Consider the following 16,032-nt stretch of genomic DNA (forward strand, 5'->3'; position numbering starts at 1 on the left):
TATAACTTTATGGCACTGATGTTACGGTGGATGTATCTCCGTTTTCATATATCACCCAAGGGTGATCTGCACACCTTCTAAGGCAACCCGTGCCCACGCAGCCTCCCAGACTCGCCCCAATGCCTTACGGTATGCCAAGCCGTCCCTCCACCCAACCCACAGGACGTTGACAAACTTGTACTCCCCCCTGTGCCGCGCGAACTCAGCTTCCTCCCACCCATCAAAGCCAACATCTTCTCTTGGTTGGTTCTCCGCAGATCCCGCCGAGATTTCGACCAGCCCGCACGTCACGCCGACTGCTGCTCCGTAAAAGTCATCGGAATCTGAAGAGGCAGCGTTGAGTCTCAGCACGCCAGCCCAACGGCCATTCGAGTCGCACAGAGTCGCGCATACGCACTGCGAAGTGCGGTGATCGTGGAATAGTCTGCTAATTTGGAGGGATCCCCGTCGTGTGAGACCATGCAGGTAAGCGGGCTGGCACGACGGAGGACTATCGTTGATGCTGGCCATTGTGGCTAGAGGGATAGGAAACCAGAATTCCTGTGCTCCCGCCTGAGGATGAGTGAAGTATGGCTTCTGGGCCCTTTCGCAGTATTTCTCACACCACCCTTTTGATGCCGGATCATCCATGAACTCGGCGGTCTCACCTCCCACTGGAAATCGTTCCCCATCGACGGTCAACGAGTACGACCACACAACAGTCCGCCGGGTCTGCCAAGAATCAGGCTGCCAAAAGTCGTCCGAATCGCCGGGGTTTCCGCCGCGCAGATATCGATAACCACTGCGCCAGCTCTCGGACTGAAGATTCCCCTGCCACCCCATCCACGACCAACTCGGTAGAGCGGAGGAGAGATCGCTAGTGCGACGGACTAAAGGGTCGTAAGGCTGCCATAGCAGCGCGGCGTCGAAGAAGATGCGAGGCAGGCCACAGACAAAACCGCCGGGAAATGATTGACCAAATGCGGATAGGACCCCAGCGAAAGCATCGTGGACGTCGTGGTCGTATGTTAGAACTCGTTTGTTATATAGCGCGACGAGCCTGGCGTACCGGTGGAAGTCAGGCCACGGAGAGACGCAAGGTAGAAGCTCAGTCGACGATGGGGCAGAGACTCTATTGTCGTTACCGTTCTCGATACTGTCGTCCTTGTTGTTGTCCTTGCTGTGCTGCTCATTCTCTTCAACGCCACTACAAGGCCCCGTCACTATGTGTTTTTGATTCTCATGCCAGGACGCGCAATGACACTGCCAGTTGACGGTATCATTGTGAAAAACAAGTTGTCGTCGAGAAAACATGAGCTCTTGAAACGTCCAGCCTCTCTGACACCACGCCGTGTTGACCAAGTCCCGAGCATGCGCCTCCATAACAGCGCGATGCGCATCCACCTCTCGTTGACGGCGAACGTTCGGCATCCCCGTGGCGGAGAAAGTGTCAGGCACGACGGGCGGAGGATCTGTGTCCTCTTGAGGAATAGCTAGTGGCTCGTTGATAGGGGATGGAGGCGAGTTCCATTCGTTTACCACCGGCGACTCGACTTCAGTGTATGAGGGCGACGTGGGAAGAAAATTGGGTGACTCGATATCCATGGGGGAAGGTGAATCGTACGGTGAGCCGCACCCTATGTAGTGAGGTGAGCCGCCGTATCCCATAGTGAAAGGCAGGTATTGCTCGTTGGCTGCCATATGGTCATCATCAGCATCAGCTTGTTGACTTCGATCCGGTTGGTATCCATAGTACAAGGGTGAGCCGTAGTATTCATCCTCTGAAGACACTACTCTTCGGGGAGAACGCGGCAGCCCCTCCCTAGACTCTCGCAGACGTTGCGCCCATTCCTCGGGGGAGACCTCCTCCAGACAAGGCAGCGCGCCTTGGCCGCTTTCGGCCCCTTCTTCCTCGGTCTCATCGACCAGCCCATGATGTAAAGGCTCATCCGCACCGCGCCCCTGCGCAGCAACAATAGTCAGGGTGGCACCGCCGTAAATGTCCGCCATACCCAGCAGCTGAGCAGGCTTCGCATCCTTGTCATCTTGCACAATACAGAGCCTATCAACCCAGAGATACCGCTCACCAAGAAGCCGCGTCAGTTCCATAGCTTCCCATATCGTAGTTGGAATATCCTGACCATCAAGGGCCCCCGGGCTCTGAAGAGCGGCGATGTTGGCAAGCGTCGCGGTCGCGCTTGACGCCTGGCCCCAGACATAACTCAGCGCCACGTAGGGATACAGTGAAACAGAAGAGTTCTCCTCTTCACGGTCATCTTTCACTGCGACTAAGCAATAGGCACGCACGTCAATCAACCACAGCGGACGAGCAGCACCTGGCCGCGGGGGAGGAACACAGTGGTCGCCGTGGGAGCTGGCGCAGGCGCGCAGCCAGAAGGCCATGGTAGACAGGCGCAAGGCATGTTTTCCAGCGGGAATACGTTCTTCGATGGCGTGGGAGGTATCCGGGCGGTCGAGGTACGGCAAAAATGGGATCAGATGCTTGGGTAGACGACGTAGAGGCGACGGCTGATCATCTGGGATGCGGAGCGAAAGCGACAGGCGCCGCACGCGCCCTGCGAAAGGCTCGACGCGATTCATACGGGGGTCTACGCGGTTGAAAGCGCCGAGGTGATGGACGACCAGTGGCCGCCATCGTGACCGGTGTCAGCTTTGGCGGGGGCTGGAGTTGTTGTGGAGCAGTCAGATTATGGGGCGGCTGAAGGGTTCCATCCGGGTCCGGCATCCGGCGGAGGTCGGAATATATGGGTCCATTTGGGAGGCCCACTCCGCGGGATGCGCGGCCTTGGAGTCTACGAGCGGCGCAACTATCGGACGAGAGTAGTCCAAATTAAGTAGGTTCGGCCCCGTCCACCAAGCTTCCTCTCCATACTATGGCGCCGAAAAATGATCGCTGGTCCGTTCGGTGTCCGAACGCGATACCGAAGTCTCTACGAATACGGCGGGCGAGACGCAGTGCGGACAAAGTCATGGCGAAATGCGGCACCAAAAGACCATCTTCAGCTGTCAAAGTTCGGCTCAAGCTCCATTGACGTGATTGATGCAGTGGGTTTACCAATATCATAGTATGTTCTCAAGATATAGTGCCGATCTTGTCCGTCCGCTTCGGTGGAAGAACACGAACAAATCGAAGCATTAATACAGCTCATCCAACCCGTAAAAGACAGCTTAAATCCAAGACTGCATCAAAGAAGAGCTTGCAACTTCTCATGAGACAGCCTCCGATCATTCATCTCCAAGCAAGAAACTACCATCATCTTACTCTCCATTAATCCAGACACCATCATTCCCCCTTCACGAATCCTTTACAATGTCCACCCAACCCACCAAATACACCTCCAAACTCGCCAACAAACGCATCCTAATAATAGGAGGCTCCTCAGGCCTAGGCTACGCAGCAGCAGAAGCATCCCTCGAACACGCCGCCACCGTAATCCTAGCCTCCTCCAACCCCTCCAAACTCGCCGCTGCCGAAGCCCGCCTGCGCTCAACCTACCCCTCCACCAAGGACCACCAGCTCAGAACCCACACAATCGACCTCGCAGACCTCGAAAACCTGCCCGCCAACCTCACACGCCTCCTCGACAAAGCAACATCAAACGGCTCCCTCAAGATTGACCACATCCTCTACACCGCAGACGCGTCTTCTCCCCTTCCCTCCCTCCCGGACACGCGACCCTCCCACATCACCGCGTCCCTCTCCATGAGAGCCTACGCGCCCACGATTCTCGCCGGCCTCCTCTCCACGGAGAAATACATCACACGCGGACCAGACACCTCGCTGACCTTGACAAACGGCTCCAGCTCCCACAGACCCATGCCAGGCTGGGCCGTCGCCGACTGCGCCTCGGGCGCGATGGAAGGGCTGGTCAGGGGCCTGTCTTTTAACCTCGCCCCCGTGCGTGTGAACCTCGTCTCCTCGGGGCCTGTAACGACGGAGCTGTTCCAGACGCTGCCTGAGGCGGCCATCGAGAGGTTCCGAAGCAAGACGCTGACTGGGAGGCTTGGACGGCCCGAGGACGTAGCGGAGGCGTATCTGTATTTGATGAAGGATGGGAACATTACTGGTGCGACCATCTTTACTGAGGGCGGAAGAATCTTGTCATCGTAAGTGGAGGGCGTTCTAGTAAGGCTCGTCTCATTCATGGCAAAATCAGTGTCACTCTTTTCGCAAGAACAATCTCAAACACACAGTAAAACTTTTGCTTGGCTGGCGGATCATTTGCAAGTGCCTAGTAATATACATTTTCCCCTGTTTTCAAAACTCCGGGTTGAGAGTAAACGCTCTAATGCAATACTCAAGACGATGTTGTTTACGCTGAAGCCTTTCAGCTTCTATCATGCAGGGTACAGTCACCTCACTGGTGCAAGGCAGCCCGAGCATCAACCCCATAGCCGTCTCTGATCTGCATCTACATCCGCGTCCACTGCAGCATGTCTCACCAAGCTTGAAAAACTCTGTACCATGCTCGAGGGGACATCGCTATCAGTGAACTGATCAGACGGGCTGTCACTATCAAAAGATCCCAATGAATCCTCCCATCCTAAGGATTCATCGCATTCCTCGTATTCCATGGGGCAATCTTCGGCAGCGTATGCTTCGAGAAACGGTGTCGGCCAGGGCCGTAATTGGTCAGCCTGTCTCCTGTTGTTTCCTTCGCGCTAGGGGATGCAAAAGTCGACCCAGCTACCAAGGTAGTCCAGACGATTACCAGCGTTCTCCTGGCTCTTGTAGATTTCCTCAAACTCATCGAAGCTGAGCTTGCCCCAGCCGCCGCGATCGGCAGCTTCCTTCTCGGCTAAATCAAGCCGTTTCCATTCCAGCAGCGTAAAGTGCGGAATGGTTTTTGACTCCTTGGAAGACTTCGGTGTCTTTCCCTGCAAGGGCGACTTGAGTCCCTTAGTCGACAACGAGGAGTCGTCTGAAGTGGGCGGGGTGCTTCCAGGAGACATAGGCTCATCCGCCTCGCTATTCGGACGGAATTGAGGCATAGTAGGGTCCCGATACTCCACTTCCTCCACGGTCGAGACGTCTTCCTCGTTGTCTTCATTCACCTCAACATCATCCTCATCCGAGTCAATGACTTCTTCCACCCTCTGACGCTCTTCTGAGATGGGAACGTTTTCCGTTTCGCCATTCTCCCCGATTCTGTAACCGCTAGTCATCAGAAGTTCTTCCAGGGTTCTTTCGGCAACAGGTTTATCCTCGTCTAGGGCCTTTCTCGGTTGCCGTGGCTCGACCACCTTGCGCTTCGGCTCAGCGACAGTCAAGTGCTCGAACAGGGGCCTGTTCTTATCTCGTTTTGCCTTGGTCGCAGCTGCCTTGACGGCCAAATTCTCCTTGTCCTTGAATATAGCATCAAGGAGCTCGTTGAAGGCCTGCTGCGTGACCTGGTAGAGGATCTCCCTGCCTGCGTCGCGTTCCTCATCAGGAATCTCCATGCCTCCCCAACGCTCGGGCACGCTCCTAGAAGATGTCGAGGGATTGGATCGGATCTCGTAGTCATCCATGTCTTCTGCGAAGCGAACCTTTGACGACGATCGAGATCGAGGAGGTAATGTCTGCTGTTGTGCCGCCTTTGAGCTTTCCGCAACACCATTGAGGTTCACCAAGATATCTTCATCGGATTGCCAGCCATCGGGGGCAAGGCCACCCTCTTCTTCGTCAAGGTAAAACTGCCTTCTCTTCCATCTGTCGTGCAACTGTTTTCTAGCCGCTTGCCGCCTTTTCCGCTCGATATCGGGGGCCATCTGCCTCTTGTGGTTGATAACCTGAGCTCTGAGCTGGCTCTCGGTAGGCATTGCGTTGGTGAACTGATCGGGATCAACTCTCTGATTGTGGTTTGTGGTGCCGTTGACTTGTGCCGGGTCGTCACCTGGTTGACTCCTGTTCTCCGCATCCGAATTGTTGTTACCTCCTTCTTCACCATCTGAGCTGCCCATCTCAATCTCAAAGTCGAAATCAATGCCATTGCGTTCACGACGTTGCCCAGTAAGCAGAGCAGGAAGGTCGTCAATGGTGGTAGGCGGGTTCAGCAGAGCATCCCAGTATGGCGTGTCAGGCTCGCTATCAGGAGATCGCATTTGGAGAGACCAGGGACTTCCAATGTAAGGCGCGAACAGCCGAGTAAGCACATCCTCTCGTCCTGAGGTATCGACCCTATTGTCGCTCACGACACCACGCCTACCCGGTTCCAGCTCCACATCTCCATTTGGGTGGAAGATCTTGCCCTCACTGCGGTTATTGCCATCAGCGCGAGGCACTCTACCCTCTCGGCCAAACAGGCTACTCAGGGGTTGTCTACTAGTGACGAGCTGCTGTGCTTCGGTGCTGCCCATAAGCTGATCGTCGAGTCCGTCAAGAATGTCGCGGTGCATCTGCTTGTAGAGGACGTAGTATGCGCGGAACATACGTAGGAAGTCGCGGCGGTTGACAAAACCGTCTCCGTCTATATCATAGCCTTCGAAGATTTTGCGCAGCTTGTCCTTGCGTTTGCGGTATGCAAGACCGTGGAGAAACTCTGTGAAGCCAATGAGGTCGTCGTTGTTGGTGTCATAGAACGAGAACATGCGGTCGTGGATGAGGTTTGGTGTTGCGTGTCTAGAGCCACCCGATGGAACTAGGCATCGCTCAAAGGTCTTCTTGTCCATGGCCAGCGCCAGCTCGTCGGGGTCCTCGCGCCATTCCGTGTTCGCCATGTACGTAAACTGTTCCCAGAAAGCTTCAATCTCGGGCCTTTCGAAGCCGGTTTCCCTGCTAAGTCTAGCCATCAAGCCTTTAGATAGATTCCGTATTTGTGTATCAGGGTCACCGGTGTACCAAACGGGCTGCATCTGGCGGGGTCCAAAGGGCGGGGCGGGCACTTTGATCTTGTAGAAGATGTGAGTCTTGATGTGGACGCCTTGGGATTCGCAGGTTTCGCAGAGGTCAAAGTCGGCACAATTGGCGCATCGGTATCGGACACCGCGGATGGGCACCATGCCGCAGGCATTGCATGCGCATCCTCTATGGACGCACGCGTTTCGCCTGGCATTGTCCTCCGATACCCTAAACAGAAGACTGACGATGTTGTGACCAGCTCGCGCTTGGGGTTGCATGCTATTAGGGTCGTTCCACCATTCGTCAACCGTCCCGCCGTCAACTATCGTATCGGCGTCGTTCGCAGGACGCTCTGCGTCGAGATCGACATTCTCGTCGCCATGGGAGCCTTCGGAGGAGAGTGAATTGCGACGTGATCTTCTGTGGTTCCGGCGGACGGCATTGCTTCGGTGAAGGCCTGGGCCTGGGACCTCATCGTACTGGTCTCTGTTGGCCTGGTAGGTGTAGTAGCCCAGAGACGCCGCGGCGACAGCAGAGAAGAGGACCACGGCGATGCGTGGCCGCGTCAGGGTGTCGGTTGATGGCAGCGGAAGCCACATGATGGTGCCTAGACGTAGCTATACGTGAAGCATGTTGAGTATTATTTAAGGCTTCGCATTCGCGTATTCGAATGCTTGAAGATCTAGAGAGACAAATGTTTGGTGATGCTGGTTTTTCTGGATGATGCTAGCTGATGAGAGGTGTCGTTGGTGATCATCCAGCAAACGAAACGGCCAGCAGCAGCGTGCAGGGTAAGCAACGTCGCAGTTGCGCCAGCTATCGATTCTGCCGCTTTGGCCCACAGTGGTAGAGAAGGCGGTCAACCACATGGCAGATGTCCCTTGGCGTCTCCATCAGTCAGCAAGTGGCTCGAGCTCCAACTGTCCGTTTCCAGTATCGTCTGTGGCGGTACGTATCCCTCGAATACCACCACGGATGGCTCTCCGGAAAGTCAAAGACTCAAGTCGTCTTACAATAGGTACGCCATCTTCAACTACAATGGGACTATTACACTTATCAGTACACGTGAAAACGAAGGACTAGCTCTCTCATATAGCAAACTACAATATCCCAGCTTCATCTGATATCCTTCTACCCAGAAATCATCAACTTGGAGGAACCAACAACATGCAACGTCCTTGTCAGGGTTGGAGCTCTGCCTGCGGTGAATGAGAGCTCCCCGATACCGAGGCATAGTCCAAGTGGAACCCCATGTTGCACGATTCTATGTTACCAGAGTACTTCCATTTCCACATATCTGCCCGTGTCACATCTGTACCTCTATAACCATCGCCTTCGATGGACAACGTCACCAGCCGCCTCTTGCGCACCGCATTGCGCTTGACACAATCCCATGATCGCATTTAGTCTCTTGAGAGCCCGCATGTTCTGTAGTTCTGTAATTCAGACAAACTGATCCGATTGCACAGTTTCCCCCCTCCACAAGAACGCTAAAGCTGCAAGTCGTTATTAAGAAACGCTTGCTTCTTTCGTCGCATCTTTCTTCGGGCGCAGGGATCTATCGAGAATCAAGCTTCCCTCTCTCTCACTCTTCAGCTCACATACCTAGCTCATAGCTCTCATACACAGCCCCCCCTCGAGTTCGATCCAAACTCATCTGTAACATCTTTCAACGCCACTTATCCGGGGTTCTCCAAATATTTCCAGATTTCTTGATCCCGAACACGAACAATACCTAGTATAATCACACTGAACCCACGTGTAGGATTATCCTAAGATCCACAAAGCTCTCAACTTCACCTCTATAATCCCTCCCGGAACAGCAGCCATGGCGACAAAGTAAGCTTCAGCCACTTAACTAAGCAACGGCCATGTATACTGACGATATCCCCAGAGTACCAGTCTTCCCAACGGCGGAAGAAACAATGAGGCATCCGTCATACTCCTCAACAATATGGAACCTCGAACCCGATCGCAAGGGAAAATGTCCCGTCGCCAAGGACCGAGGCGGCCCCTTCAACATCGCCTGGGAAATCCACGGCCACGGCCCCTCAAAGATCATAGTACGCAATCGTCACCCACTTCCATGTTTTCATCGCCGTCAGACCTTGAACTAACACAAACCCCAAAAGTTCATAATGGGCCTGGCAGGCCTCAAAACCTCATGGCAGCGCCAAACAAAATACTTCGGCCACGACAACGCCTCCAAATACTCCGTCCTCATCCTCGACAACCGCGGCATGGGCGAGTCCGACGTCCCCTACATCCGCTACTCCACCTCCGAAATGGCCCACGACGCCCTCGAAGTCCTCACCCACGTAGGCTGGACCGCCTCCCGCTCCGTCCACCTCTTTGGCATCTCCATGGGCGGCATGATCTCCCAAGAACTCGCCTTCGCCGCCCCCAACCTCTTCGCCTCCGTGACGTTGCTCTGCACGGCCCCCTGGATTGAAAACACGAAATCTCTCCTCGAAAACATGCGCGACCGCGCCGCCATGCTCGTCCCCAAATCGGCGGACCGGAGTATCGCGGATACCTCGCTCAAGCTCTTCCCCGCCGACTGGCTCGTCATGCCCGACGAGGCGGCCGAGCTGCCCAACGACGCGACGTACAAGTGTGGTCCGGCGGACGGCGGGCAGGGGTACGGTCGGTTCGAGAGTAATTTCCAGCGGTTCCAGGCGCAGGAGCTGATCAAGAGGAACACGCCTGGGTTGTTCAGTATCCGTGGGTTTCTGCAGCAGCTCGTTGCGGCGGGGTGGCATCACAAGTCGCCTGCCCAACTAAAACAGCTCGCGGACCAGGTCGGCAGGGAGCGCATCGCCGTCGTTCACGGGCTAGGCGATGTCATGATCGACTCGCATCACGGGAGGTTACTGGCTGAGCATCTGCAGCCGGGTGTCGTAGAGTTCGTTGAGGGGATGGGGCATGCACCCATTATGGATAGGGTGCCGTGGATGAACAAGTGGTTGGAGGAAAGGATCGCAACGGTGGAAAAGATGAGTGCTTAGGATTGCGTGGATTTGGTGTAGGCGCTGGGCGGAAACCCAGAGAGCAGAGCATGGCAGATTGTGACATGACACACGATGAAGAGTAGTCATAGCTCGTGATGGCTTGATTCATTTACTGTGATACCTCACATTCATCCCCTAACGCCGGTATGCATGCAGCTATTCGCTGTGCTCACCACCCTTGGGTTGTCCTCCTCCGTCATCCGCTCATGATCTCATGCGACTTACAACATTACCAAGCCAATGCCACTCAGGTTCTCCTCGTCGAGCTTGTTTCTCCGGTCCACGCCGCCAGCAATAGGGGCCGCACGGTAGTTGAAGAGGTAGTAGTGGAGCTGGCCGTCACCGGGGCCGAACTTCTGCTGCTCCAGGAAGAGGCCGTTGTCGAGCAGCGACAGGCCGTTGAAGACATCGAACTTGTTCTTTTTGCCCAAGATCAGGGCGTCGCCAATAAGGGAGTTCAATCGTGTCTTCAGGGCGGCTTTGTCGAGGGGCGTGGTCAGGCCAACTTCGGAGGCGTAGTACCAGAGGTAGGCGGCACGAACGACTTGGTGCTTTGAGCTGTTGATCACGGTAGACTCGAGGCAGTAGAAGGAGAAGAAGTCGGTGATCTTTCCATTGGTCTAGCTGGATGTCAGTATACATTGGGCAGAGAAGGGATAGGGACATGCAACGAACCTCAACGACATATGTCCAGATGACCTGCTCGCCAGGGGCATTCTTGTCGTGCAGGAACCAGTGCCTGAACTCGTCCTTGGAAAACTCAGGGGCCATGTCGAAACGCTTCAAGTACTTGGCCAGAAGTTCGTTTGCGGCATCAAGGTCCTTCTCCTGGAGCTCGCGGAGGCCCTTGGTCGACGTGTTATCCGGAAGCTGGTACTTGCGAATCTGGTACTGCGGCTTGCTATTGGGGGGCAGCGGGCTGAAACCGACCTCGTACAGCTTCTGCCAGTTGAGGGCGCGGTGGAAGTAACGGCATGTGCTGACGGGCTTGGGCAGCACCACACCGCCCGTGTAGAGACCCTGCCAGATCTCGCGCAGGTTGCTGCGGCGCGTGATCTCCTTGATCAGCACGGGAGCGAGGCGCTTGCCACGGAGCTTCTTATGGACAACCATGAAGTTGACCTCAGAGCAAGTGACGACGTTCTTGCGCACGCGCAGGTTGACGGGGATAGCGGAAATGAAGGCAACGAGCTTTCTAGACTGCGTTGCGCGAACACCAACGTGCCACTCCTTGCGCCAGCCAGGAGCCATGAGGGCCCTGCGAAGATGGTTAGCTTAGGCCTGTCTGCATGTTACTTAAAGCAGAGTACTTACCATTTAAGCATGGCTGGTGAGTAGTTGAAGCGGAACATGGCCTCGTCATCCTCGACATAGTGGCCGTTGAGCAGCTCGTACACCTCCTTCATCTCCCCCTCGTCCTCGAGGTTCATTGTAACCCACTCGAAGCCAGCGACCATTGGCGACGCCTCCGTAGGAACCTCTTCCACCTTTTGAATGCGGATTGGGCCATCCTCAACCTTAGCCTCCGCCTCACCAAACTTGGGCACGGGTTGCGTGGCCCAGAACTTGTAGCTCGCCATATCCTTGGCGTTCTTGCCAGCCGAGGCCAGACCCGTCATGATGTCCTGCAGGTTCAAGTTCTTCATCGCCGCAGCGGTCTCCTCGGCCGACTTGTTGCTAGAGCTTCCAACGCCGAGCTCGTTCGCCAACGCCGGGTTCAGGGCGAGAAGCTCAGTGAGCTGTTGGGGCGTCAGACCACCGATGGCCTCCTTGATGGCAGCCTCCGGGTCGCTGGGCTTGCCGGTGAGTGCATCCTTGACCTTCTTTCTCTTGGACTTCTTCTTCTTCTTCTTGGGAGCATCTGCAGTTGCGCCGGGTGCACTCTCGGGCGCATCCTCCTCCTCATCGTCCTCGGACTCGACCTCGACTTCCTTGCCCTTGCCCTTGTCGCTCGCCTCGGCAAGGGTGTCGTTGGCGTCTTTGACGGCCGGGTCAAGGGGTTTGGACTCTTCGGCAGGCATCTTGTTGTCCTCGATTCGACGGTTTGTGGCGGGAGTGGTCGATTTTCGGGGGTGTTGGTGGGAGCTTCTTGGAGCTCTGTTCAAGCTTGCGCGGTGGGAATGGCGGGGAAGAAGTTTTGGCGCGAGAGAGGACAGTTTCATGTGCCAGCTGTGCTCCCAGGCGGTACAGGCTCCAGCTGTGTTTGTGTGACTGCATCATGGCGGGGTCACCTGCTAGGGGCCATGGCACTGCGGGGCAGAAGGTGCCAACCCGCGGTGCGGCGATCAGTCCCCTCCTAACACCCTGGCGCTAAACTGCGAAAGACTATTTATGACAACGCCTTCTGGACGACTTGTTCAAGAGTCACTATTCAAAGTTCAACGTGTTTACTAAGGTGAACGGGTCCATTTTAATTGAGTTATTCGTGTTTCAAGAATTTCAACAATGAAAAATGAAATGTTCTTCATTCTCAACTTCTGCTTGTTGGCATTTATGGCTCCCTCCTGAGTGACTACTTAAACCCTTGATAAGTGTAAATACCTCATGAGTTGTTATCCTCGAGTGATGGAGTATGATCAAAAGTGCGTCAAATGAACCAATAGTTTGCTGCATACTCTTCTGAGGCGATAAATCATTGAAAAGTCTGAGTAAATCCCCTCAAGATTCATAACCCCGAGTATCACGCTATTCTGTTGGTATTGCGATTGAGTGGTCTGCTCATACATGCTCTAAAGGCAGCAGGAATGAAAACCGGGGAAGTGTGGAAATCATTCTGAATAAGATCGATTCTAAACCAGGAGACCGAAGCGCCAACGCAAAAGTCACAATTACCCCTTCTCCCAATAAAGTAATCGCACCCCCAAATAGGTGCTATAAGGTACAACAACTAGACACCTTCCGCTCTACTCTAATGCTGGCGCTCTTGAGTTCTATGCAAAAGATACCGGCATGGAAAGCCCATAACCGCAATTATAACGTTCTACTGCTAGTATCCGATCCTGCCATGTCATAAGCCGTGCCTGCGAGGTCGAAGGAACGCATCACTGCAAGAATTACAGGCGCATATCCCATGATATCGTTGTGTCCTGCGAGAGTTAGAAAGAATGCCCTTCACACACTAGCCTGATCGATTAAGTTTACTTACCACCGTGTGGGAAAAGCTCCTGGCGAATTATGATGTTTGGCTCAGCGTTCCATGTAGTTACAAAGGCGTTCTTGCCCTTGTGAATAGTACGCACGTCCTTCCACGCCTCGAATGAATGGTCACTCAGCCCCTCAGGGACAGTCGCATTCGCAGCCGCGCGGAAAAGCTTGTTGCTCTCCGTCCAGGGAATGTCCGCATCGTCCTTGGCCGAGATGAGCGTCAAGCGCAGACGTCTCTTCGTCAGCTTGACCAGGCTCTCCAGCCTATCGACCGACGGCCACTTGTCGTAGATGAAGCCCTCCATGTACTCCAAGAAGCCTGGCCAGACCTTCAAGGGTCCCAGCACGGGAAACAAGCCGCCAATCTTGTAGCCGCTCAGCATCTTAGGCAAGTTGCTGAAGCCCGCGACGAGAATGACACCGCCGAATTCGATTCCTTGCGAGGCGTAGAGCTCGGCAACACCGCTAGTCACGGCTGTGCCGAGACTCTGACCAAGAAGAACGATGCGGTCCGAGGGCACGCCGGCAACATTGATAACCCAGTCGATCAGAGTGGCGGCATCTTGGATCAGGCCGTATTCGGTTGGGCGACCTGTCGAGTGACCAAAGCCACGGTAATCGATTGCCAGGACATGGTATGATGAAGTATCAGTAATGACATGGTAGCTGTCCGGCCTATGGCCTTGCGCAATGTCACCAGCGTTCTGCACATGGTCAGTATGAGAGCATAGGAAATCACGAGTTGGACATTTCTTACACCGTGGACTACGACTAATTAGCGATTGGAAGCATATGTCATGATACTCAATGACTTACATGAAAGTACAACCCGAGCATCCGGATCCTCTTTCAAAGCCTTGAAAGACTCGGTTTCGGTGAAAGCTTGGCAGAAGCCACCCTTCTGCACTGAGAATCTCTCCTCCTGCTTCAGATACTGAGGCAGAGGCATAACATGCCATGCATACAAGCTCACTCCATCTGGGGTGTCGAGCGAAAAAGGTGTGGCTTGGCCCTCTTTGGAGGGAGGTTGTCAGCAATGGCGCGTCTTACATGGGGGTTGGTGCGCAGACTTACTTGCAAAGCCCCATCTCTCAGGCTTGTCAACGTCACGCCACCAGAGGGTGTTGATCTTGTGGGCGTACAGAAAGCTTTAATAATTTCATTAGAGAATGCTGACCAGGAGCAAGAGATATATGACAACAAGTCTTACTGTCGTTGGAAGAAAGGTGTTGCGCCTAGGGCCAGGAAAGTGAAGTAGAGGCCCAGCGGAGCCGCCACGACCCAGACGGCCGTCCGCAGGATCGGCGAAAGCGGAACCGTCATTATCGAAGTTCTGTGCTGATGCAAAGATGCAGAGGGATGTGAAAGACACCAGAGATGAGATTGAGAGACTTCCGAGTTATCTACACATGGCGGGTGGCGATGATGTGGCCACCGTGAGTGATGCCTTGGCGAACTGGTTCCTAGCTTGAGGTTGGAATTGCCTGCGAATCCGCAGGGATGGTGACATAGAGGCCTTTAGCTGAGTGTACTTTCCTTCAGGGTAGTTGAGCGTGCCAACCCGAAGTACTTGCCGCTAGTAGGCGCAGTCCCCAGAATGCGGCGACCTTTCGCAACTCTGGTCTGAGCCGCACGCCGACGACAACAGATCATCCGTCGGTATCAGATGCGTTTTTCTCCCCGCCACCACTGCCTGTTTCTTGCAAATTGATTTTTATGACATAGGCAAACAAAAGCGCTTCATTCAGTCCATTTGATTTATTCAGATGACAACCATTGCTGAGATAATTAGGTATTTGTGCATGGACTTGGCAGCGCGCCTATGGTCGGGTTAATTTGCTAAATGCGGAGAGATGGCTACAAAGTACCGCGAGAGTAATTTGGTCTGGCCATTTCTCCAAGCTTCACAGCCACATTCACTCACACATCTGCAGTATCCCCCACACATTGTGAGCTTACGCAAACACCAGCCAAAGTACGGCCGGTAAGCAACTTCGGTGGATCTGGTGACCTGCGCGACGCATTGGCAAGTGCTTTACCTTAGGATTCATACAGGAGAAAGCAATAGGAGATCCAAGGGAACTGGGTGGAGGAACAGGAGGCTCCCGTCTTGGTTGATGTGGCAGGAGAAGGAATGATCCGGAGTGCATTGCAGAACGAGGTACGGATACATGCGCCACGGTACCTACCGTGGTACATAGGTACATGACAAAGCATGCGACGATTTTGGCGCGATGTGAATGGCGGGCGGGACCCTTCTATGGAACCAAAAACCCCATGTGCCCCGTGCGCTTCGTCCAGCCAGGGCGCGGCAAAGTGCCCAGTTTTTCCGGGTCCTATTCCAAGCCAATCAAATATGGCTGTTCCTGTTAAACTCACAGCCCGCCTGCTCTTTCGTCCGCTGCGACTGGACGGCACGGCACCGCGGAAAGTCGACGTGCACCAAGTGGGAAGGACCTACCTGGACGTGGGACGTGATGGAGGGTGTCCCTTGGTACCCAGCAAGCAGTAGCAGGAGCAGGAGCAGCGCAGCAGAATGAGCAGCCGCGCTCTTGCATCTCCGAAAGAAAAAAGAGGCGGCAACAGCCCAGCCGGAGCCTCAGGTACATCTCATTTTGTACCTTTTTTTTCCATGTCTCTTGCTGGTCGCCGCTGATGCATCCCATACAAAGCTCCCCATGCTAATATCCCGTCCACCCCAATTCAACTCACTCACACGAACCCTTCCCCGAGTCTCCAAATCCATTCATTCCTCCACAGGTATTCCCGACACAACCCACGCGCGAAGCCCACGCAGACTCCGCCCCGTGAGAACAAGTCCCGATATCCTGCGAATAGCTTAAAGCCGATATATTCACGACTCGACTTCACTGCCACCTCCCCTGCTCTCCCACGTGCAGCATATTCGTGCCCCCCTCCACACTCCTCCCAAGAGAGTACGACAACGGCGCCGCGCGCAGTCGGGGGCTGTGGCTTCTTCCGCTGATGATGAAAATACCGACACGCTCGGGAACCTACTCGTGATACCCTGAACTCTGCGACGGGGAAACGGCACAT

The 16,032-nt window shown here is 54.6% G+C and overlaps 6 protein-coding genes across 6 annotated transcripts; 3 read left to right on the forward strand and 3 right to left on the reverse strand.

Annotated features, from left to right (window-relative positions):
• Positions 1–51: 51 nt before the first annotated feature.
• Positions 52–2,580, reverse strand: CLUP02_14166 (heterokaryon incompatibility protein; the record flags this gene model as incomplete). Its single annotated transcript, XM_049293098.1, has 1 exon — positions 52–2,580. One exon carries the CDS (start codon positions 2,578–2,580, stop codon positions 52–54), a length of 2,529 nt encoding a protein of 842 aa, XP_049150244.1.
• Positions 2,581–3,310: 730 nt separating this feature from the next.
• Positions 3,311–4,111, forward strand: CLUP02_14167 (short chain dehydrogenase; the record flags this gene model as incomplete). The annotated part of the gene is made up of 1 exon (XM_049293099.1): positions 3,311–4,111. One exon carries the CDS (start codon positions 3,311–3,313, stop codon positions 4,109–4,111), a length of 801 nt encoding a protein of 266 aa, XP_049150245.1.
• A 551-nt stretch (positions 4,112–4,662) lies between these two features.
• CLUP02_14168 (uncharacterized protein) lies at positions 4,663–7,419 on the reverse strand (the record flags this gene model as incomplete). Its single annotated transcript, XM_049293100.1, has 1 exon — positions 4,663–7,419. The coding sequence occupies one exon, from the start codon at positions 7,417–7,419 to the stop codon at positions 4,663–4,665; it is 2,757 nt and encodes a 918-aa protein (XP_049150246.1).
• A 1,326-nt stretch (positions 7,420–8,745) lies between these two features.
• Positions 8,746–9,828, forward strand: CLUP02_14169 (glycylpeptide N-tetradecanoyltransferase; the record flags this gene model as incomplete). Its single annotated transcript, XM_049293101.1, has 2 exons — positions 8,746–8,883; positions 8,953–9,828. 2 exons carry the CDS (start codon positions 8,746–8,748, stop codon positions 9,826–9,828), a joined length of 1,014 nt encoding a protein of 337 aa, XP_049150247.1.
• A 159-nt stretch (positions 9,829–9,987) lies between these two features.
• Positions 9,988–14,298, reverse strand: CLUP02_14170 (uncharacterized protein; the record flags this gene model as incomplete). Its single annotated transcript, XM_049293102.1, has 10 exons — positions 9,988–10,034; positions 10,079–10,451; positions 10,507–11,089; positions 11,146–12,028; positions 12,816–12,917; positions 12,977–13,679; positions 13,733–13,740; positions 13,792–13,989; positions 14,050–14,123; positions 14,186–14,298. The coding sequence occupies 10 exons, from the start codon at positions 14,296–14,298 to the stop codon at positions 9,988–9,990; spliced, it is 3,084 nt and encodes a 1,027-aa protein (XP_049150248.1).
• Positions 14,299–14,324: 26 nt separating this feature from the next.
• Positions 14,325–15,999, forward strand: CLUP02_14171 (uncharacterized protein; the record flags this gene model as incomplete). The annotated part of the gene is made up of 9 exons (XM_049293103.1): positions 14,325–14,411; positions 14,559–14,722; positions 14,791–14,800; positions 14,910–14,924; positions 15,044–15,136; positions 15,281–15,421; positions 15,488–15,578; positions 15,648–15,792; positions 15,876–15,999. 9 exons carry the CDS (start codon positions 14,325–14,327, stop codon positions 15,997–15,999), a joined length of 870 nt encoding a protein of 289 aa, XP_049150249.1.
• Positions 16,000–16,032: the final 33 nt, after the last annotated feature.

Source organism: Colletotrichum lupini, chromosome 7 (assembly GCF_023278565.1).
Source record: "Colletotrichum lupini chromosome 7, complete sequence".
NCBI lineage: Eukaryota > Fungi > Ascomycota > Sordariomycetes > Glomerellales > Glomerellaceae > Colletotrichum > Colletotrichum lupini.